The 23956-nt window shown below is 38.5% G+C and overlaps 1 protein-coding gene across 6 annotated transcripts in view; it reads left to right on the forward strand.

Annotated features, from left to right (window-relative positions):
• MTHFD2L (methylenetetrahydrofolate dehydrogenase (NADP+ dependent) 2 like) overlaps positions 1-23956 on the forward strand; it is a 92631-nt gene that overhangs the window by 53277 nt on the left and 15398 nt on the right. For 4 of the 6 annotated variants that reach the window (XM_081129236.1, XM_081129234.1, XM_081129235.1 and 1 more), the window contains one exon: positions 19528-19653. The exons of 1 other annotated variant lie outside the window; for it this stretch is intronic. In XM_081129236.1, the coding sequence (XP_080985362.1) occupies positions 19528-19653 (126 nt within the window). Of the gene's footprint in view, positions 1-19172; positions 19307-19527; positions 19654-23956 lie in introns of those variants that run through there. One more of the 6 variants, XM_081129239.1, reaches the window with a different exon arrangement.

The raw sequence follows: 23956 nt of genomic DNA on the forward strand, positions 1-23956 counted from the left end.
GCAGACTATGTATTTTTTTAATTTATAAATTATCAGTTATCTAGACAAAGCCTAATGCATAATTGACCATCAATAAATGCTTGTTAAATGGATGAATGGACAGATGGATAAGTGTGTTATATGTTGGGAAAAGTTAATTAGTGAATATTTTATGAAATATTTATATTTGAAGTGTTCTTTGGGGTTAGGTATATATATAACTTTTATTTTACATGCAATGAACAGACAGTTACATAATTTATCTTGGGTCATAATCCTAGTTGTTGTGTGCCTTGTACTAGAGCTAAAAATTCCTGACTTTTAGTCCAGTGCTCTTGCTGTTTAGAATCTGCTATGGGTTTTTTGTTGGTGTTTTGTTGCTTGGCTTTGATTTTGGAGCTTAATAATGGTTTAGGTGCTTCTATGTGAGAAAGCACTTTCCTGAGTATAAGTCAGATACTTGGTGGAATGCTTCAGTTCTTAAGTTGCTCAGTTACCATAATTCATGCTGTCTGGCCTAATGAATGAAACCATGACCCGTTGCCATCTCCTAGTAAATTTTTAAATAGTTCCTTTGAAATGTATCAGAGATCATTAATATATTAAAACATATGGTAAAGTGAGATGCATAGTATTTGCACTTAACCTAGATAAATTTTTGAAGCAACAGTAAAAGTAGAAAGTAAGAGTGAGAAATAATATTTTAAATAATGCAGGCTATGTCCCTTGACACTCTACTAATTAGGTTATGTTTGAGAATGAACATGTGATAGAAATATGAATATGCTCAACATTCAGCCAGTCTCAGTTCCTACATGTCACTTAGAATTCAAGTCTTGTGCTGCATTTTATGTGAGTCTAGAGATGAGAGATATGGTTTATTTTTTACTCAGCATAATGTCTAAACCTGAACCAGCTACCACTTCTGGTATCAGTCAGAGAAACTGATCTGATCGAATGCTGGAGAGAAAACTGGTCATGTTGCATTTCCTGAGAGACAGTAGGTGGTTCTTCAACATGGCATCTTCAGGAGCAATTTTTATAGAATTTTAAACCTATTACTGCATTAGGTAGGATTATTCTCTACATAGGAGTAAATGATATTTATGAATATTTTGTAGTATATGTTATATGTGTCATACATGTTATATTGTTGATAATACTGAACATTTTAAGTAAAGAAATTATTTGTTTGGTCTCTTGGTCAGTCATGGTGAGTTGATTCCATGCTGAAACATACCACATACCATCTTCTCCATACTCAAACATTAGGCAAAATATTTTTGAAATAAATAAAAATAGTTCTAGAAAACAAGAAGGAGGGGTCCCTATAGGCTAAAATAAGGATATTCTCTTAAAAGAAAAGAGCAATGAGGAGCAGATAAGGTTCAGAACAGTCTGAAGCTACAAAGTCAGTCCACAGGAAAGTGAGGGTTGGGACCCCAGTGAATGCTTGGAGAAAGGTGCTGGCAACATCATGCCCACACAAGTTGTGTGCATAGGTCAGGGCCACATCTGCACAGCTTGTCTGAAACTGACCTCTGGGAAAGGTGCACCTGCTTTCTCCTTTCTTGACTGAACTTAGAACAGCTTGTACAGCTTTGAGAGCCTGGAGCTGAGCCTTTGCAGGAACACGTCTGGAAATGGATCTGTGAAGTGTGTAGCCCCGAGTGCCAGGCCTGCTATAGAGCCAGACTGCCTGCAGTCCCTATGCTGAGGCCACCGCAAGTTTGCTGTAACAGACCAGGATGCCCTAAGAGGAGATGTCTTGTGGAAAATGACTACACAGGCACTTTCAAAGACAATGAAGGGCAAACAACAAACGTGGTAAACATAAAATCTGGCAGTGAGGACAATAGGCATAATAGTACAGCCAAAAAGGACTTTAAAGTATTTTTGATGCCATTAGAAGATAAAGAAGGGATTACAACCATGAGAGAAGAATGAAAGTTTAAAAACAAGGATGTGGGGTTATGCAACAAGGACAGATCATTATGAAAAATAATTCATTAGAAACATTGGAAATGACAAATACTGAAATTAAAAAATAAAACATAAAATCAGACTGACTAGCAATGAACAAAAGAGAAAACAATCCCACTGGCATAATAAAATGAACTCATCCCAGAACTCAACACAAAGAGATAAAGAGCTAGAAAATATAGCTTAGGATAATGGATGCTAAATTAAGAAACTCCTCCTGGGGATATTAGAGATAAATGTAGACAAAACATTTTAAGGGAAGATTACTGATAATTTTATTAAGTTAAAGAGAATATAAGTTGAGTTTGAAAAAAATTCACTAAGTGCTGAGAAATATTAAAATAAAATAATTATACTTAGATACATAATATTAAAACTTCAGAACATTAATAATTCTAAAATTTACAAGGGAAAAAGAGAATATCTACCAAAAACATGGACTTGAGTAAAGACTAATTACTTATTAATGGTTTAGATGTCAGAAGACAATGGAGTGATATCTTCAAAAATTTTAAGAAAAAAAGTTAATTTAGAAATATGTATCGCGCTAAGGTATCACTCAGAAGTGACAGTGAAACAAAGAAAGTTCCAGGTGTATAAGGACTCAGAAACTTTATCTCCTTTAGCATGAGTCTCTAAAACAGTAGTGGAAGACAAGATTTGTAAAGGTGAGCTCCCCCCTAAAAATATGTCTGTCTGAATACTAATTGTATAAAATAATTTAATAATTCAATTTAACATGTTTGATAAGTTGGGAAAATTTCAGTGAACAATGCTATAGGATTTATGTGGAAGAAGATTTTGGAGGGTGAATACAAGTGTGGGACAAAGAAAACTTCATCAATTTAGATTTTCAGGAGTGTCTGGTTCTTTTTTGAAACTCATTAAAGAGGAACCAAATAAACAGAGAAAGGTACCATGTGAATATATCACTTTTTATCAAATTGATATATAGAGAGAATATCCCTATGTTCCAGTTTTCCCAGAATAGTTCAGGTTTACTCCTATGGTTCTAGTAGTCCTTGAGAGCTAACTAAACCACAGGTCAGCTGTATGTTTAACAGAAAGAGAAACAGGGAAAGATAAAGCCAAGAAAATACCTCCTGTGGTTGGAACAAAAGATTGGCTTGAAGGACTATCACACCTGTAAAGAAGTTTGAATCTAACTGAATTAGACTGTAAATCAATTTATTCCCCCAGATATTGTTGAAACAATAGAGCAATCAATTGATAATTAGTTGAGCCTAAGAGCTGGGTGTGATACCAATAGCTAAAAGCTTACCAGAGAGATCAAGGAAAGAAATAGTTAAAGAAAGCTCTGCTAAAACCATTGTTGTCCTATGGTGATTGTGTGCATTTCCAACACTGTGCTCTCTGAGGAATGACATCAGAGGCTGCACCACACACGTGAAATAAATTTTACTGAAGTAGTAAACAAACAAACAAGTCACTAAACAAATAATAACAAGGAGTCCCAGTAAGGTGGATCAATATCCAGAGTTGCTATAATATATTATCTAAAGTGTCCCATTCTCAATAAAAAAAAAAGACATGCAAAGAAATAGTGAATAGTGAGACCTATCTACACATAGGATAAAAAAAGTAGGCAAAAGAAATTGCCTTTGAGAAGGCCAAGGCAACAAATTTAGCTGACAAGGACTTCAAAGAAGCTATTATAAATATATGCAACCATGTTTAAAGAAGCAGAAGAAGGCATGATGACAATGTTTCATTAAGTAGAGGATATCAATAAAGAGATAGAAATGATCAAAAAGAACCAAGCGGAAATTCAGAAGATGAAAATATTCCCTAGAAAGGCTTAACAGTAGATTTGAGCTAGCTATTAAAAGAAAGAATTAGTGAACTTGAGAACAGATCAGAGATTACTTCATCTGAAGAAAAGAGAGTGAAAAGAATAAAGAAAAATAAGCAGAGTCTCAGAGATATGTGGGAAACTATTAAGGACATCAACATATGTTTAATGGGATTACCAAATAAGAGGAAAGAGAAATGAGCAGAAAAAAATTTGAAAACTGATGCCTAAAGACTTCCCAAATTTGATGAAAAACATTAATGTAAACATGCTAGGATTTCAATAAACTCCAAATAGGGTAAAACTTAAAATTCAAACACCTGGAGGCTAAATAGCATGTTATTAAACAATGAATGGGTTACCACTGAGGTCAAGGAAGAAATAAAAAATTACCCGGGAACAAATGAAAATGAACACACAACAACCCCAAGTCTATGGGACACAGCAAAAGCAGTCCTGAGAGAGAAGTTCGAATCATTACAGGCCTACCTCAAGAAATAAGAAAAAATCTCAAGGAAACAATCTAACCCTACACCTAAAAGAACTAGAAAAAGAACAACAAGAAAAGTCCAAAGTAAGTAGGAGGAAGGAAATAGTAAAGATCAGAGCAGAAATAAATGACGTAGAAACTAAAAAAAACTAAAAAAACAACACAAGATCAATGAAACCAAGAGCTGGTTCTCTGAACGGATAAAGAAGATTGATTGTCCTTTAACCAGACTCATGAAGAAAAAAAGAGAGAGGACCCAAATAAATGAAATCAGAAGTGAAAGAGGAGTAGTAACAACTGACATCCCTGAAATACAAAAAAATTGTAAGAAAATGTTACAAACAACTATATTCCAACCAATTGGACAGCCTGGGTGAAATGGATAAATTCCTAGAAACATACAATCTTCTAAAACTGAATCAGGAAGAATCAGAAAACCTGAAAAGACTGATAACAACTAATGAAATCCAAGCAGTAATAAAAAAAAAAACACACCACAGCAAATGAAAGTCCTGGACCAGATGACTTCACAGGGGAATTTCACCAAATGTTCAAAGAAAAGCTATTCTACTCTCCTCAAACTACAAAAAAATCCAAGAGGACGGAAGACTTCCAAGCTCTTGTTACAAGGCCAACATTACCCTAATACAAAAACCAGATAAAGACACTACAAAGAAAGAAAATTATAGGCCAATATCCATGATGAACATAGGTTCTAAAATCCTCAACCAAATATTAGCAAACCATATACAGCAGTGCATTGAAAAGATCATACAACATAATCAAGTGCGATTTATTCCTGGGATACAAAGTTGGTGCAATATTCACAAATCAATAAAGAATGAAAGATAAAAATCACATGATCATATCAATAGATGCAGAAAAACCATTGGATAAAATCCAACACTCTCTTTTGATAAAAACTCTCAGCAAAATGGGAATAGAGGGAACATAGCTCAACATAACAAAGGACAAACATGAAAAACCTACAGCCAACATTACACTCAATGGGCAAAAACTAAAAGCATTTCCCTTAAGATCAGGAACAAGACAGGGATGTCTGCTTACCCCACTTTTATTCAACATAGTACTGGAAGCTCTAGCCACAACAATCAGAAAAGAAGAAGAAATAAAAGGCATCCAAATTGGAAAGGAGGAAGTAAAACTATCATTTGCAGATGACATGATATTGTATATAGAAAACCCTAAAAACTCTACCAAAAAACTACTAGATATAATAAATGAACTCGGCAAAGTAACAGGATAAAAAAATCAATATCCAGAAATCTATGGCATTTCTATACACCAATAATGAACTATCAGACAGAGAAATTAAGAAAACAGTCCCATTTACTATTGCAACAACAACAAAATAAGGTTCCTAGAAATAAAGACCTGTACTTAGAAAACTATAAGACATTGAAGAAAGAAATTGAGGAAAATACAAATAAATGGAAGCATATACCATGTTCGTGGATCGGAAGAATTAACATCATTAACATGTCCATACTACCCAAATCAATCTATAGATTCAGTGCAATCCCTATTGAAATACCAGTGGCATATTACATAGATGTAGAACAAATATTCCAAAAATTTATATGGAACCGAAAAAGACCCCAAATAGCCTCAGCAATCTGGAGGAGGAAGAACAAAGAGGGATCACAATGCCAGATACCAAACTATGCTACAAGGCCATTGTAATCAAAACAGCCTGATATTGACAAAAGAACAGGCATATAGATTAATGGAACAAAACAGAGAGCCCAGAAATCAACCTATGCCTATATGGTCAATTAATATTTGAAAAGGAGGCAAGAGCATACAATGGAGTAAGGTCAGTCTCTTCAATAAGTGGTGCTGGAAAAATTGGACAGGTACATGCAAAAAAATGAAACTAGACCATCAACTTATACCATGCACAAGAATAAACTCAGAATGGATGATACTTAAAGGCGCAAAATCATAAAAATGCTAGCCGGGTGAGGCGTGGCTCAGAGGTTGAGCATTCGTCTATGATCCAGATCTCAGTTCAATTCCCAGTTGGGGCACATGCCTGGGTTTAGGGCTCGACGCCCCGTGAGAGGCGTGCAGGAGGCAGCTGATCAATGACCCTCTTATCATTGATGTTTCTATCTCTCTCTCTCCCTCTCCTTTCCTCTCTCTGAAATCAATAAAAAAGATATATTAAAAAAAATCCTAGAAGAAGATGTAGGCAGTAAAATCTCAGATATGTCTTGTAGCAATATTTTTGCTGATATATTTCGTAGGTCAAGGGAAACAAAGAAAAATAAACAAATGGGACTACATCAAACTAAAAGTCTTCTGCACAGCAAAAGAAACTATCAACAAAATGAAAAGAGAACCCACGGTATGGGAGAACATATTTGCCAATGATAAATCTGATAAGGGGTTAATTTTCAAAATACATAAATAATTTGTACAACTCTACACCAGGAAGACAAACAATCCAATTAAAAAATGGACAAAAGACCTGAATAAACACTTCTCCAAAGAAGACATACAGATGGCCAGTAATAATAGGTAGAAAAGATGCTCAATGTCACTAATCATCAGAGAGATGCAAATTAAAACTACAATGAGGTGTCACCTCACACCTGCCAGAATGGCTATTATCAGTAAATTAACAAACAAGTGCTGGAGAAGATGCGGAGAAAAGGTAACACTAGTGTACTGTAGGTGGGAATGCAGACTGGTGCAGACACTGTGGAAAACAATATGGAGGTTCCTCAAAAAATTAAAAATGGGACTGCTGTTTGACCCAGGGATCCCACTTCTGGGAATGTATCCTAAGAGTCTGGATCAGAAGGAATATATACACTCTGTTTAGCAGCATTGTTTACAATAGCCAAGATCTGGAAACAGCCCAAGTGCCCATCGATAAATGAATGGATAATAGAAGCTATGGTACCTTTACACAGTGGAATACTACATGGCTGTAAAAAGGAAGGATCTGTTACCTTTTTGTTAGCATGGGTGGACCTGGAGGTTATCATGCTAAGTGAAATGTGCCAGTCAGAGAAAGACAAATACCATATGATCTCACTTATATGTGGAATCTAATGAACAAAATAAAGTGACAAACAAAATAGAACCAGAGACATGGATACATAGTACAGACTAGTACAAACAAATAGTACAAACAAATGTCAGAGGGAAGGTAGGTGCAGTGCATAGGATGAAAGAACGTGAAGAGATTAGCCAAAGAACATACATGTATGACACATAGACAGACAACAGTGTGGTGAGGGCCAGAGGGAGGGAAGGGCTGGGTCTGGGTGGCAGTGGGCAAAGGGGGGGGGAATGGGGGACATCTGCAATAATGTCAACAACTTAAAAAAAGATACGTATGTTAATAAAATTTAAAAGGGGAGGAAAGAACAGAGCTATATAGGATTAATATTTCTATTTCTCACTGGAACTAAATTAACATAATTCTGAAGTTAATGCTGATGAGTTAATATGTATACTGTAAACTCTACAGCAACTACTAAGAAATAAAAAATAAAGGGAAAATATATTAGAAAAATTAATATTCCCTTAAGTAAGTATTTCCTTAAATACTATAAAATATTCGTTTAATTGGAAAGAATGAACTAAATAAGAAACAGAAGTAGAAACAAAGACATACAAGCATAAAAAAGCATATACAAAAAAATTGTAAAATGACAGACATAAATCCAACCCTGTCAGCATAACACTACATATGAATAGATTAAGCAATCCAATGAATAGGCAGGGATTGTTAGACTGGTATAAAAGAAAGATTAACTGTATGCTGTCTATAGGAGATAAGCTTCAGATTCAAAGATAAGAGTAGATTAAAAAGTAAACAGATACATTATGCAAACAGCAACCATAAGAAAACAAGAGTGGCTGTACTAATAGACAAAATCAACTTTAAAACAAAAAAAAAATAGTGAGATAAAGAGTGGCATTTTATAATGATGAAATGGTCAACCCATCTAGAAGATACAGCCATTATAAACACTTATGTACCTGAAAACAGAACCCCAATATCCATAAAGTAAAAGCAGATGGAATTGTCATGAGATATAAAAAAATGTGAGTCTATGAATCCCCAAGACCCTCCAGTGCTCCACCCCAATAAAAAGCAGAACCCCAGGCCCATACTCTCAACTCTCTATCTATAACCTCACTGTATAGCCCCAGATGTGCCATGTAATTTCCAGGTTCTATAAGTAATAAACCTTTAAAAAAATTTTTTTTCTCATATTTATTGCTGAGGGTATCTTGGGATCATAATAAGAATCACAAAGGCCAGTCTAGCCACTTTATTAATAGGCTGAGACCGACACATAACAAGGTAGGAGAAGGGAAGGTCTAACACTATGTACAAAGAAAATAAAAGGGATTAAAACAGTTTGTATTTCCTAAATATCAGGCCTCATTTGTATACATTATCTAGTCTATCTGGCTTTCAGGAGCTACATCTTTAAAGCAAAGGAATTGGACTCACTGGTTTTCAAACTTCACTTTGGGAACCTAAGGGGTTGTTAGCTGACTGTAGACCTCCTCCGAACCCACCTTCTCTTTAAACTAGTATATCTGTCCTTACAGTTTTCTTTTAAAGAAAGGGTTAACAAGTATTTGAAGCTCGTTCCATTTGACTTCAATACTCTGTATATAACATGGTGGTTGGTAGTATAGATTCTTTCCTATTGTCCCCACAGGCCTCCAACTCTACCCATGCCCCTAATGCACCTTTGTCCACTTGAAGGGAACAAGGTTCGGTTGATGGGAGGAAGAAGAAAGCAGCACACATCTTACCCTCACAGGTCCACTGGACTTTGCAGAGAAAAGAGTCAAAGTCGAAGCTGATGGAAATTTTCAAGAATGATCTCATGTCTTTCTGAGAGCAAAGGTATTCCATACTTCTAGACGATCAAGTATGGCACATTGCAGGGCTGGCCCTCAGCTCCGCGAGGAGCCTAGCATTGTCCTGGCACCCAAAGGCTTAGGAGCTTTGGAAGCAGCCAGAGATTGCCCTTGGTATGGACATTATTCTCATGAGAAGCATCATAGCCAAACGGGTATCAGACAGGAACCAGAGAAGTCATGAAAAAAGAGAAAAAAGGGGATATGCTCTGTGGTCATTGCCACTGACTCACTGGTCTATAAGTACTTATTAAAGATCCCTAGAAATAGCAGGAAGACCCTTGGGAGAAGACACTGAGGAACTCTTCCTACTAATATCGATTCTGTTTAGTTAGGTTGCATTGCTGTCATCTGACTGCCTCCAAAGCAAGTAATGCTGAAGAGAAAAGTTCTAATGTAGAAGGGAACGTATGCATTCATACAAATTCCATTGCAGTTACTCTTGTAATTTATGTGGTAGGACAGCTTCCAGCTGAAGGAGCAATCCACCTGAATAAGCATTTTCATGGTGTTACTTTTACATCCACACAGGAGTTCTGGTTTTGTTCCCAGCCTCACCTCTGACTCATCATTATGAAACTAAGAAATCATTTAGCCTCTCAGCACCTCAAAATCTCTCTTCTGTGAATGAGGATAATGGGTCAGCCTTCTCTTGCTTCACTGAATTGTTGTGAAGTTTAATTAGATAATGTTTGCATAGCTCTTTGAACTCTACTAATTAAATTTATGTGTAAATTTGGCGCTTCCTTTTATCAGGATGCCTTGACTGAGCTACTTCATAAAGTCTTAAAGATGACTATGATAGGAGGATTCATTGGGAGGGATTGATGTTTTTGTAATTCATGTGAACTTAGTTTGGACAGTGTCAAATAGGCCTAGGGAAATGGGGTTCTAAATGGTAAGAATAAAAATATAGCCTGACACTTGCTCGAGGGGTAATGGTTGTACCTTCATATCGGTAAATTTAGCTCCTAGGGTGTAGAATCATGTTCGGTGTGTACTTTGGGTATTGGTTTATTTTCTAAAACATTATATTGATTCAGTGTATTTTGCCAAGATAGCACTGGTGATTAATTTCTTATTTGTCATATAAGGAATCACAAAGCAACAGATTCGCAGTCACCCAACAAAAAAGCTATAACCTTTGAAGTGTGATTCCATGTAGATCATTCATTGGTTAGTCCACTTATCAATCAAAATGATTTTCACCCACAACAGAGAAATCTTAGATGACTCAGAAATTTTTTTTACTAAATTTCCTGATGAGAATAGTTCACTCTAAAATAATTATCCCAATTATTTTTGAAAATATACATTAATAATAGGCCTTTTTCTTCTGCCAGAAATAAATTCATAGATGGATTGATTGTCTTGAGGAAAAAAATAACCTACCTCCATAAACCTGCTTTGGGCTTTAGTCTATAATTATATTTGTAAGCTAGAATTTTTAAATGATGCTATTATAAGTATGAACAATTACATTTCATATGTTACTGAATATCCCAGAATATAGAGTTGGCAGGTTTTATCAGGAACTCAGACAACTGATATGAGAGTTTTGAAAACTACTAAATATCAAAGTGGGGTTTTGCCATAGCAAATGTTTCTGTAAAATCTAATAGCTAGTCATTGTACTTGTAATGTTTCTCATTAGCTAGTACCTCAGGGGTATATCTGCTGACGGACCAGCATAACATAAAAGTACTTTGAACTGTTAGAAACTTCAAATTCAGCTTCTCATTCACATCTTTTGAAATATATATTCTGCCCCAAATTCCTTATCTGAGTGATAAGAATAAAATTACAGGGGAATTTTAGATTCTTTAGATCCTGGTTGAGGACCTGTGAAAAGTGGAAAGGTGCCTTAATAAACTTCTGGGCATAATAGCCCACGTAGGTATATTGTTGCTCTTTCCAGAAGAAGACAAATAAGAATTGATTATTATGATCTAAAGGGACACTAAAGAAAACAAAATACAGATCTAAAACTAAAATATATAGCACAAAGTCCAAGTAGAATTTGAGTTTGCTACTATAGGACCCAGAGAATGAATATTTAATTTATGGCTCTAAAATTCCGAATGAGTCCAGCTCCTCACACATTGGGGTTTTTAAGTAGGGGGATGAATGTGTTAAGAATCAGTCTATTCTCTATTAGCTTTAGTCTCTCTTTAGCTTGTACTTTGAGTATTATGTAAGTTTAGCTAGAGGTTTAAAGAGGTCAATCTGAACCCTGGTGGGTTCAGCCCCGTTATTACTGCCGATATGGTAGAACTGTGATCCACAAAAACTCTGCCTCCTCGGAGATCTTCAGTTTGGGCTTGGTTTAGACACACAGCCTGTCTGAGTGAATATTCAAACTAGCTGTGACCTCGTTATGAATGGGGAGTCTTCAGGCATTTGGGGGAAGAAGCCAGGAAGGCACCGTTTAATCTGTGGGCAGTTCCGTTCTCAGAGCACGCGTGTCTCCCTGCGAAGCTGGCAGGTGAGTGCGCAGAGGAGGAGACTTACGCCTGTGCTCTGGGCCCGGGCGTGCAGGAGGCCGAGGGTCCTCGGACGCCCACCCCCTGAGCAGTGCGCTTACTCCAAGGGAGATGCTGAATGAGAGCCGCAGGGGCCAAGGCCAAGGCCACAGTGCCAGGTAGATAGAGCTGAGGTGCCTTGAACACTGAGAAATTGCTCCTTGGGAATTTAAGGGTGACCTGGGAGGTTGGGCGTCTGATTCCTCCTCTTCTTCCTCAAAGAACGAAGTGCACCTGTGTTGTCTGTTTGTCTGTTTCGGGGGGCAGGGGAGTCATTTTGGCCAGCATTCTTTCTGTTCACGGCATCTACAAATGTCTTTCCCAAGCGACTCCCTCTTTGTTTAACGACTGGGAGTGTCTAATTGTTTTATATGTAAGGTAAATATTCTTCTTATTCTGTGTTTGCTCTTAGGTTCTTTAAAAATATTTATCAAAGTGCTGAAGCTCTAGCATTAGGACTATTTCCCATTTAGTTTTTCTTGTGTATTGAGTCTTTTATTTCAGATTTAAGATTATTCACAGGAAGTTAGCCAAGAGCTCACTCCATCTGCATCAGGAGTTACTTCTGGATTCTATCTAAAGGTATTAAACATCCTGTCTCTGAATTCCCCAATGGATTGAGCTTTTCTTTGCTTATAAGTCTGATTCACAGCCCAATCTCTGTTCACAGGAATAATTTTAGGGATAGCTTCCAAAAGACCTTATCCAATATATACAGCTTTTCCAAATCCCTTTGATTTCTTACGCATTTTGGGGTCTCTGAATTCTACCTTTCCATCCAATTCTTTTGCATCTGGACATATGTACTATGTGAAATATATTTGGAAGTGCTGGATTATGTGTTTCTAAAACTATTCCTAATTCCTCTGCAAATTTTATTTTTCTAAGTTTTGCAAAATTTTTAACACTGGCTTTCGGCTTAGAACAAATGAGACTAAATCTTAAAACCGAAGAGGTTTTCTCTGCTCCAAGGGAGATTTAACTTTATGAGGTAATTGCACTTTGGAGGTTTCTGACCAGCCTGGAGGGAAAAGGAACAAGTCAGAAGGAAATGGAGAAGCATCCGGGCGAGGGGAGTAACAAGATAAAGAACTAGGCTTGTGCTGAGATTTGGAGGAATCTAAATGAAGTTTTTCACTTTTTTTTTTTGGTGCCTTGGCTAAGACATATTTTAAGGGAACAATTTTGGAATCTGAATAGCTTGGGATACTTCCTCAAAATCATTTAAAAATGCAGACCATTGAATATTTGGAATTTTATTCCTTTATGTTCTAAGGAGCCTCTCAAATGGACACTTTTGTCCACATCAGAAGTTCCTCAGAATGGCTACTGTAACTCTCAATGACCCTTGGTGAAGTGAAACTGTTTAGAATGGTGAGTGTAAGAATTTGGGTTCTGGTGTAAATACACGTAAGAAGCAGGAGTCTGCCTCAGAGGGCACGGCCTTAGGTTTAGACTGAGGTAAATCCGGGGAGTCTAGGACTGGCCAGCCGAAAGTGCTGCTTCTGTTCCTTGTGCCTCGTTTTTGGCCCATCTCCAGGTGCTGACCTGACTGATTTGCAGTTCCCAGCAGATAGAAAGGATTGGAGAGATTTCACAGAAAATAAAAACAAGACAAGACTGAAGAAAGTGCACATAAAATTTTGCTAAGCGACCTGAGCAAAGTTTTTCCATAGGATTTTCCAAAGTTCAAAGGATACTGAATTCCTCATCCTCAGTGTCATTTTTATTTATTTATTTTATTTTTGCTTAAAATATTACAGATGTCCCTTTTTCTCCCCAATGACCCCTTCTACCCCGTCCCTTCCCCCTCCCCAGTCCCTCTCCCCATCATTGTCCGTGTCCTTGGGTTGTGCATATATGCATATAAATTCTTTGGTTACTCTCTCCCCTCCACCCCTGCCCTCCTCCATCCCTCTGACATTCGTCAGCCTGATCCATGCTTCCATGTCATTGAATCTATTCTGTTCCTCAGTTTATTAAGTTCTTTAGATTCCACATATAAGTGAGATCATGTGATGTTTGTCTTTCGCTGCCTGGCTTAGTTCACTCAGCATAATATTTTCCAGGTCCATCCATACTGTCCCAAAGGGCACGAGATCCTTCTTCTTTACAGCTGCGTAGTATTCCATGGTGTGAATGTCCCACAGCCTTTTTATCCGCTCACCTACTGATGGGCACTTGGGCTGTTTCCAGATCTTAGCTGTTGTAAACTGTGCTGCTATGAACATCAGGGTGCATATATCCTTTCTGATGAATGTTTCAGGATTCTTAGGATACAGTCCTAGGAGTGGAATCACTGGGTCAAAAGGCAGCTCCATTTTTAATTTTTTGAGGAACCTCCATACTATTTTCCATAGTGGCTGCACCAGTCTGCATTCCCACCAGCCTGAACGCGCCCGATCTCGTCTGTGTCATTTTGAAGAATAGATTCATTCAGCTCACCCCACCCCCTTCCTGTGAAATTTTCTCTTATAGATATAGAATAAAAAATGACAGGGACAAAGACGCATTGTGTTGTAAGTAGTAAGACTGATTTCCACCAAGGATAAAAGTTTTTTTAACTGACTGTATAATCAAAGGACTCCTCAAAAGGGTTTCTTATTCATAGAAGACTAAATAAACACGGCATTTGGGGAGCTATAATGAAAACAAATCATTACAGATCCACTGTGAGACTTACCTCACCACCCCATTCAGAGAGACCAACAGCTCCCTGTCCCAGCAAGAGACTCAAGGGGCCACAGAGGCATCCATGGTTTCCAAGTTGAGGTCTTGGATCATGGACAAGAGAAGTTCTTGATTAGATCTTTGTGGATCCCCAATATTGTTGAATGCTGGCTCCTCCCAGTTATCACCCAAACAGTCCATTGATAAGGCAAATCTTAGTCTATGGTCACAGAAGTATGGGAGACACTATTTGGACAGTCCCTTAGGAGCAGTGGTGTCCTGGAGCCAGCTCCTATCAGCCTGAGAAGGTGGATCCTGAGTATTTCTTTCCAATTCCATGTTCAGTGATGTTACCTTAGTAGCTTGAAGTCAGCCATAATAGGAATATTTCTACCAAACAAATCATCAAATTTCACAAATTGGATTTTTTTTTATCCCCAGAGTTCCAGATTACTTTAGTAGCATCTTAGGTTGTACAAACAATGTTGGGATATTTAAGAGATATTGAAGTTTGTTTTAAGGCAAGTCTTTTAATGCAGAAGCTTGATTAAGATTGGGTAAGGATCATAATATAAAAGTTTTGCATTGGTAGACACAACAAGGAGAGGGTTTTGAAGCAAGGGTTTCTAACAATCTTGGAGAACAAACAGTCATTTGATACTCTCTACTGAAAAGTCAGTTTGATGTTAATTAAAATGAGTTTTTCTGTAAGTTCCTGAGACTAAATTACTTGCAGCTTTTGTCTTTCTGAGCAAGAGTTTCCTGGAATAATAAAGTCATGTTGATGAAGACAGTGGAATAGTAAAGTCATGTTAATGTACACAGTAAGCTATGTGGGTGTGGATGGTTTCGGTTCTCACATATAATACTTGAGCCTTCAAATTATATAAGAATTAAGGATAGGCTTCCACGGAATTATCACAGAAATCATCACACATAAAAAACATAAGCTTATAGGAAATGTTCACTTGAAATCAGTTAATTTTCAACTTTCACAAAAAGCAAAAAAACATTGGCTGCACATCCTAATGGTATGTATGTCTTTTCTTTACCAAATATTTAAATAGCTTTTAATGCCATTTCACTATTTTCAAGTGATAAGAATTTAAATATATTGCATTTATATACTTTGGAAGCTAATAAATACATCAATCATTTGCCCCTACAAGACAACAATATAAGTGGATGGCTTAGAGTATTTAACATATCTAAAATAGAATTTTTTTTATGTCTATTTATTATAATTTCAATCATTAAGTAAATTTGTATTTCTTTTCTTTCTTTCGTTGAGCCTTTTATAGGGTGAGAAGTCTACATGGGTTCAGAAATGAATTAGTCGTGAGAAGAAAGAAACAATTATTTTTTTTTGAGTTTGACTAGACAAAATAGAACGTTTGAATCATAGAGTTCGAAGGCATCACTAACCTTCCCAATTCTATCCCTTTCTTACCTTATTGTGAATATTTATAATGAGGAATAGGACAATATAAAGTTTCTCTTTATGGCATATTTTATTATTCTTAAAATATTCTCTGTGTTGAGCTAAAATCTATTCCGTTCCTTTGTCCCCTCCTTCCTTTACCCTTCCCTCTGAAAACATACAGAATAAGTATAATTTCTATTCAATTTAACATACTGAAGAGCTACTCGATTACTGGGTTTTGATTTTGTTTTTGATTGTATTTTTTCTTGAGTTGGGCAGCCTGAGCTTATTGAGCCTTTCCTCTGTTTCAGGAGGGTTTAGTGTGTGGACTGGGACTGGTCCGTGGCTGTTTCTGTCCCTTTGGGAACTATGTGTCATAGCACAAGGAGCTGTGCCGGAATATAAGCAAACATACTGCTTCCTTCACTGAAAAGGTCTTGCTGTGAAAGAATAAAGCTGACTGAATTAAACAGTGTGAGACAGTGTGTGTAGTGACATCGTTGCTTTACATTGTGGCTCAAGCTTTTTTATCTTGTTGCAGATAAACAATTGAGCCAACGAGTTTGATAGCACTTGCTGCACATAACATGATTTCCAGATCCATTCTAATCATTCTTCCCTAGAGTATAGCCAACGCTTCCAGAGACAGTCTGCTAAAATATAACGGAAAACATTGCTTCCTTCTGTCTGGACACTGTTTATCTTAGCATCATAGCCTAATAGTTTTTAATGAGTTTTTAATCAAGTACAACACCTACTCAGAATTATACATGTATCCCCTTTCAAATTCATGCTACTTATAGTTCATTATTCCACAGTGGCTACCTACAAGCTATTCGATCCAATTTTGTATCATTTGTGAATATAGGCTATGCAGTTATTGCTGTGTAAAAGAACAAACAGACAAAAAACAATGCAGTCACTTTAAACAAACACCTTTAAAAGAAAGCTCTCATGAGCCTGTGGTTCAGCGGGTCAGTCATGGTGACTTTGACTTGCTCTTTCTGACCCTGCCTGGTGCTCCAGCATCTGCTGTCAGCGGGTGGCTGGCAGAGGCTGGTTGGCCTGGGATGGCCCAGCCTAAAGGACTCAGCCCTCCTCCGCAGGATTGGCACCCTCCAGTAGGCTAGCTGAGCCCGTTCTCATGGCTGGCAGCGTCCCAGGGCTATGTAATAGGAAGCACACAGACCTCTGTAAGGATTGGCCTCAGCCTTGGCATAGGGTAGGTCAGAGAAGGGTAGAAAATGGGCCTGCAGGTGGCCAGGGATAAAATACCCATCACAGTGTCAATGTGTTCTTCCAAGTTCTTTATAAGGATTTTGAAAATGGCACAAATGCTTTTCATGGAAGGCCTCAATAGACCCAAAAATGCATCAACAGTTTTAGAATATGTCATTTAAACAACTATAACTGTACCAATAGGAGTTTTCATCCATGTTTTCCCATCATGTTAATAAGGGTTCCGTGAAAAATTTTCTCAAATTTGATGCTTCAGTTAAGAAATTATCTGTAGTTCCCTGACCAGAAATTATCATCACTGCATTATTTAAAACAACAAAATATTGGAAAGAATGCAGGAATGTACAACTTATTATGGTAATCCACCTAATAAATTATTTCATATGGATTTTAAATTTCAGATAGTTGACAAAATGGGAAGATGCTCACAATTTAATTTTAATGACAGTGGTAAGATGCTTAGTGAGGCACAAAATAAACAAAATTACAGACTCATACTTTATATCTAATACATAAATATTTTGAAATCCTAGAAAAATACAATCAAAATATACTTACTATCTTTGAATGACAAGGTTATAATGATTTTGATTTTTATCTTAAACTTTTAGATGTTTTCCAGATTTTCTACAATAAACATATGTATGTAACATCTTCTCAGAAAAAAATAAACATACATTTTAAGTTTTATGTATTTTGTAATTTTCCTGGGAATTAAAATCAAGCTCACATTTCCCTCTATTTTGAAAATTGTGCATTTGTCCATTGCCAATCTGATATTTTCTGAGAGATTATTATGAGCAGTTACAATTGGGAAGGAGATTAGGATCTTTCTCAAAAGCCTAGTAGCTAGAATTTAATAAGTATTTCAGCAACATTTTCATCTTAAAAATATTTCCTGTAGTCATAATGAATGCATCTTTTCTTTTTCTATTGGATGCCAAGAAGAAACAGGGTTTTATGATTATCTCGGAGCAATATTAAATTTCTATTCTAGAACCAATGAGAAGGAAGAAGGTCTATGGGATAGAATGGGAAAGCAGGAGGAAAAAATATGTCTCCAACACTGATGCCTCATTGGTTATATCATTATGTGGGTGAGGGACCTAAGAGATGGCTGTATCTATTTTGGCACTGACCATTTCTTATAGCCTTTAAATTCTTACTAGCACTAAAATTCATATGACACAAGGTTACATTAAGCCACCTGGAATGCTTAAATGAATACTGTCAGATGCTAGAATAAAGCTTCTGCAAACACAGCAGGTAGCTCTTTTCCTGCAAGGGATGTAGAATGTGAAGGTGAATAAATCGCCTACCAGACACAGTGTCCACCGGAGGCACTGTGGTAGGGTAAAGATGGCCACAAATTCTCTGATTCTCCCCACGCTGAGAAGTGGGGTCTCTATCCCCCCTTAAATTGAAGTGGGTTCTATAGAATGGAATATGACAGAAGCAGCACTGTACCGGTTTCCAGGTTTCAGCCTTAAGCGACTGGTAGCTTCTACTTCCCGATCCTTGGAACCCTCATTCTTGGAAGCCACCTGCCAGGCTGTGAGAAACCTAAGCCCATGGAGCAGTCATGCCCGTATGCCCCAGCTGACAGCCCCAGCTGAGCTCAGCCAGCCATGGGCACCGGCTGCAGCCACGTGAGAGAGCCACCCTGGCAAATCGGCCTAGTCACATCTTCAGGTGGCTCCAGCCTCAGCCACTGTGGCTCCAGTTATATGAAAGACGCCAAGGACGATCCATTCAGCTGAGCTCAGTCAACCCACAGAACCACAAAACATAATAAACTGTCCTTTTAAGACGTTAAGTTTGGGAATGGTTTGTTAATTACTAACAAAAACACTGGAACATTAGCCATTTGCTGGTATTGTACTTGAAATAAAATACAGAAAATAGATGGTGACATAAGATCTCTGTAAAGCCACCTTTCAAACTGGGATGGAGAAATAGTGAGTAGGGTTTACTTTATCTTACACCTTTCCAAGACATATACTATGTAATTAATGGGAGAAACCAAGAAAAATTAAAAGAAAGCTCAAGAGAGCATTTCATGTTTGGAACATGTGTGTGGCACTTTACATCATTTTTCCGCTCCCTCCCTCTCTTCCCTTTGTCTGCCTTCAGTTTCCAAGTTGTTCTCACTCCGCTAAGCCTCAGCAGGAGCCTCATTCATCTCCACACTCTCCCCCTGCCATTTACAGTGCAGGGAACTGAGAATGCGGCTCAAGCAGGTACCCATGTGGAGAATCCTGTAGGCAGCCTCAGAGGCAAGGGGTAAATCCTGCAGGGTTTGCCCACGGAAGCCCACCTGTGCTCTCTTTGTTCTGCTTGATCAGAAATGATCAGTACAGGTAGGAACAGTGCATGTGGTGGGGGTTTTTAAAGCCACAACAAAAACATTAGATGTGGAAACCTTTGTTATGCTCATGACCAAGTTTAAGCGTTTTCTGAGTGTTTTACACCTCTGCTCTGCTTCCAGGTGTCCCCAAGTTGATCACATCTGACATGATTAAAGAAGGCGCTGCTGTCATTGATGTGGGCATCAACTATGTTCGTGACCCAGTGACAGAAAAAGTAAAATTAGTCGGAGATGTGGACTTTGAAGGTAATAAATTATATCATTTTTGATGAGTAAAGATAAAGAGTCTGTTTTTCATGTTTTGATAGTAGAAAGAGAAACTTTCTGTTTGATGGGGCCATTATTAAGTTATTATCATTGCGCCTCTTCCCTCTGAGGGAAAGAGTTTAATCAAACTTACATATTTCCTTGCCAAAAAGAAAAGAAATAAAAAGGAAAACCTGCGGATACATCTATGTGACTATAGCATGGTGGGTAAGAGCAAAGTGCAGATGGAGCTTCTGGAACTGCACACTGCCGCCCCCGAGGCTGTCACTCACGGGCTCCCAGGCTAGCGGGGTGGCTCTCCGAGGGAACACGTGTGTCTGTCCGTATATGCGTGTGCTATGGGTACATGTTGATCTCTTTAGGAAATGACCTCATTTATTTCATTTTTTGTGTTCAATCATTAATGTCAGATGGCAATCATTTATTTGAATGTCTCAACTTGAGAGAGTGAGAATATATTTCTTATTTTTTGCACATCAAGAAGCAGATGTCATTCTGCTTCTTGATAATACTACGGTTACCATGTATTTATTGTAAAAATCACCACTCACTTTTTAAAAATATATATATTGATTTAGAGAGAGGAAGGAAGAGGGGGAGAGAGAGAGAGAGAGGAGAGAGAGAGAGAGAGAGAGAAACATCAATGATGAGAGGGTCGTCATTGATGCCTCCTGCATGTCCCTGACTGGGGATCGCGCCCGCAACCTGGGCATGTGCCCTCTCCAGGAATCGAACCAAGATCTCCTGGATCCTAGGTCCATGCTCAACCGCTGAGCCACGCCAGCCGGCATCACCACTTACTTTTGAGGCATCCAGGTGGCATACACAGCGGTACATGATAACCAGCTTGAGGAAGGAAAAGCTGGGATGTTTTTAGTTCGTAACCTTGCCTGTGCCTGTGGGACAAACTTACCAGCATTTCACCACATCTTATAAGACCCTTCTCTTATATGGTAATTCATTGGTTTCGGGTCATTTCCATGCATTCTTAATGTTTAGCTAAGAATGTTTTTTGCTCATGAGGATACCTTGAGCATCAGTATTTTCACCCATTAAATGATAGCAGTGGCTCCTTCTAGCCCTAATGCTTGGTGTACATTCCACTGAGTGCTGCCAAATGATTGTGTAAAACCCCCCAAATTTTGGAAGCTTGGCTTTTTCTGATCCTATCATAAAATACACCCCTCTGATTGATAATCTTACTCTTGCTACACTGCTGGTTCATGGAGCTGCAGGCCTGAGGAATACCTGGACTTGGTAACGAAGGCCTTGCCATCTAGGCCATGACTCAGCCACCCAGGGGAGCAGGCAAGTGATAGGTTTTGACATGTTGTTCTTCAGGTTGTTCCTCAGACTTAACCTGAGGTGAGGGCTGATCCCTTGTCTGAGAGGGAGGAACTTTAACTTGGGTTAGGCAGCAAAACTTATAAGGTAGAGTTTAGCTGCTAATTGCCACAGGGAAAGTGGGGCTGCTTTGTGAGTATTGGTGAAAGTTTCACTATAACTGTAGCCAAGATCAACGAAACGGATGTAGATACAATCAAGTGCTGAAGGAGATTTTCCTTGCTGAAATCCCTGGCTCACTAATAAAGGAAACAGGACAACCTATTTCAAGTAGATGACTTTGATGGGAATGAATAATTTCACTAGTGACTCTATTAGAATAATTTCATCAGTGACTCCATTAGAGGAATATTAGAAATATGTAAATAATTGCAAATTTAATGACTTATAAAACCCGGAGTCATTTCACCTATTTTATTTCTGAGAAAATGTAGATGCCCATTTGTAATTTTCCTCATTGTTAGATGTTTTGGCCTCAGCTTTGACTCACTCTCTAAAGGAGTCGTATTTTATAAGGGTGGCTCCACAACTTACTATGGTTCTTGACAAAAGGAGACCTGAAAGCACCCTAACTGTTTCTTTGTTACTTTGATGTCGGGCTTTGGTTTTGGTTTAGGTATAACTTCCTTGGGAGCACATCTTTCGTCGCCGACTAGGGTTTCCTGCTCTCACTTTTTCCTCTGCTTCATTCTCCTCTTACCTCTCTCCTCCTTCCGAGCCCAGGATGGAACAGGAGGGCCCTTCCCGGGCTGAGGGTATCATATGATGGTCAGGACTCAGGGTGACACAGAGGAACGATTGTTGTCTCCCCCCCCACTGCCCCCACAGTTCCCTCAATACTCTTAAAGAGGTGGCAGGCAAATCTAGTAGAAAATTACATGGAGAGTAAGGCAGGAGGCATGAGAGGCTTTTCTACCTGGGGACACCATCTTCTCGGGTCATGTAGATTTTTCTTCATTTAGTAATAACAGTAGCTAGTGTTTTGAGTGTTTCCGATGCGCTAGGTACTGTTCTCATCCTCTGACATAAATTATTCATTTAATTCTTAACCCCGTGAGGCAGGTATTGTTATTACCCCCATATACAGAGGCGCACAGACCCTGAGCATCTTGCCTGAGATGAACAGTCCTGTAGCACCGTTTGTTCACAGCCAGGCTCTTGTCATTTCTACCCTCTGTTGTCTCTACTATTGTGTACTTCACTTGGTTAATACTTTCCTTTTGGAAACATGAAGTCACTTTTTTATTTCCCCCCCAGGATATGTGTAGATCAAGTTTTAAAAGTGCCTGGATAATGCTATTGGTGTGCAGGAGTCCTCAGTTTGCTTGGTTCTGATATGCAGAGATTTCAGTTACCATAGTTTAGCTAAATAACGCCAATCCTCTAACAAAGAGGTTCGAATTTCAGTTCTCATGGTATGTTAATTATAATTCCATAAAGTGCAAACTGCTAGATCCTCAGTCCAAAAATTATTATATAAATATCAAATGTATGTCGTGGTCTGTGACCAATCACGTCACTTCTTTCTAAGCCTGTTGGTGATTGGTCATAGCACATTCAGTTCAGATAGCAAACTGCATGGTGCTGTTGACCCCTTGACCCCAGTGATAGACCTCGTGAGATTTAACAAAAAAAGATCATGGAAAGAGGGAATTGCCGGCAAAGAAATGAACAGTCGTGATATTGATAGTGAAATTTGAAATAGCTGATCATGGGATATTGACAATGTCTTCATTTGCCATTTAAAAGACTCTAGATATACAGCTAGAGGAATTTACTGAAGGCAGACTTATGGACATGGATAGAATGTCCCAGGACAAGTTAGGGGTGAGGCTGGGGTGCCACGCAGATGGGGCAGCAGGGGAGGCCAGGCCAGCCACAGCTGAGTTAGGCCGTACTAGCCGATAGGTGGGCCACAGGGTGGGAGTCTGCTTTGGATCCAGGGCCCCTGGCCTTGGGAGATCGGGCTGTTGCCACCGGCATGAGGCTCTCTCAAAGACTGGGGGCCAGGCCTGGGCATAGCCCACAAGCTCCCCAGTAGCTGGGGCAGTGGTACATTAAGGCAGCCCAGGGAGGCCTGGATTATACTTCCAGGAGCTGAGGACAAGTCTGCGAAAAAACCTTGGCTTCTGTTCCTGGGCCCAGGGCTGCACAGGGCCCTGAAAACTTCGCACATCTCCTGGTTCAAGTACTAAGGTTCTTGTGTATATGCCTTGCTGGGTGGGGCAAGTTACCCGCTGCTAGAACACAGCTCATGGATATATACCCAGAAGTGGGATTGCTGGATTATATGGTAGTTGTATTTTTAATTTTTTTTGGAACCTCCATACTGTTTTTCAGAGAGGCCACACCAATTTGCAGTATCTCCAACAGTGCACAAGGGTTCTCTTTTCTTTACATCCTGGCCAACACTCACCCTTGTCTTTTTGATGATAGGCATTCTAACAGGTGTGAGGTGATATCTCATGTGGTTTTGATTCACATTTTCCTGATGATTAGTGATGTTGAGTATCTTTTTATGTACCTGTAGGTCATTTGGATACCTTCTTTGGAAAAATCTATTTGGTTTCTTGCCCATTTTTTAAATTGGATTGTTTGGTATTTTGTTATTGACTGTGTAAGATCTTTATATATTTTGAATATTAACCCCTTATCCATATATGGTTTGCAAATATTTTCTCCTATCGATTGCCTTTTAATTTTTTTGTTTATTTTGCTGTGCAAGAACTCTAGTTTGATGTAGTCCCACTGTTGATTTTTGCCTCTGTTGCTTACACTTTTGGTGTCATCTTCAAGAAATCATTGCCAAGACCAATGGCAAGGAGCTTCCCCCTGTGTTTTCTTCTAGGAGTTTTATGGTGTCTTATGTTTAAGCAATCAATCTTGACTTATTTTTTGTGACCAATGTGAGATAGGGTCCAATTTCATTTTTCTGTAT

This window comes from Miniopterus schreibersii (genome assembly GCF_964146895.1).
Source record: "Miniopterus schreibersii genome assembly, chromosome: 1".
Lineage (NCBI taxonomy): Eukaryota > Metazoa > Chordata > Mammalia > Chiroptera > Miniopteridae > Miniopterus > Miniopterus schreibersii.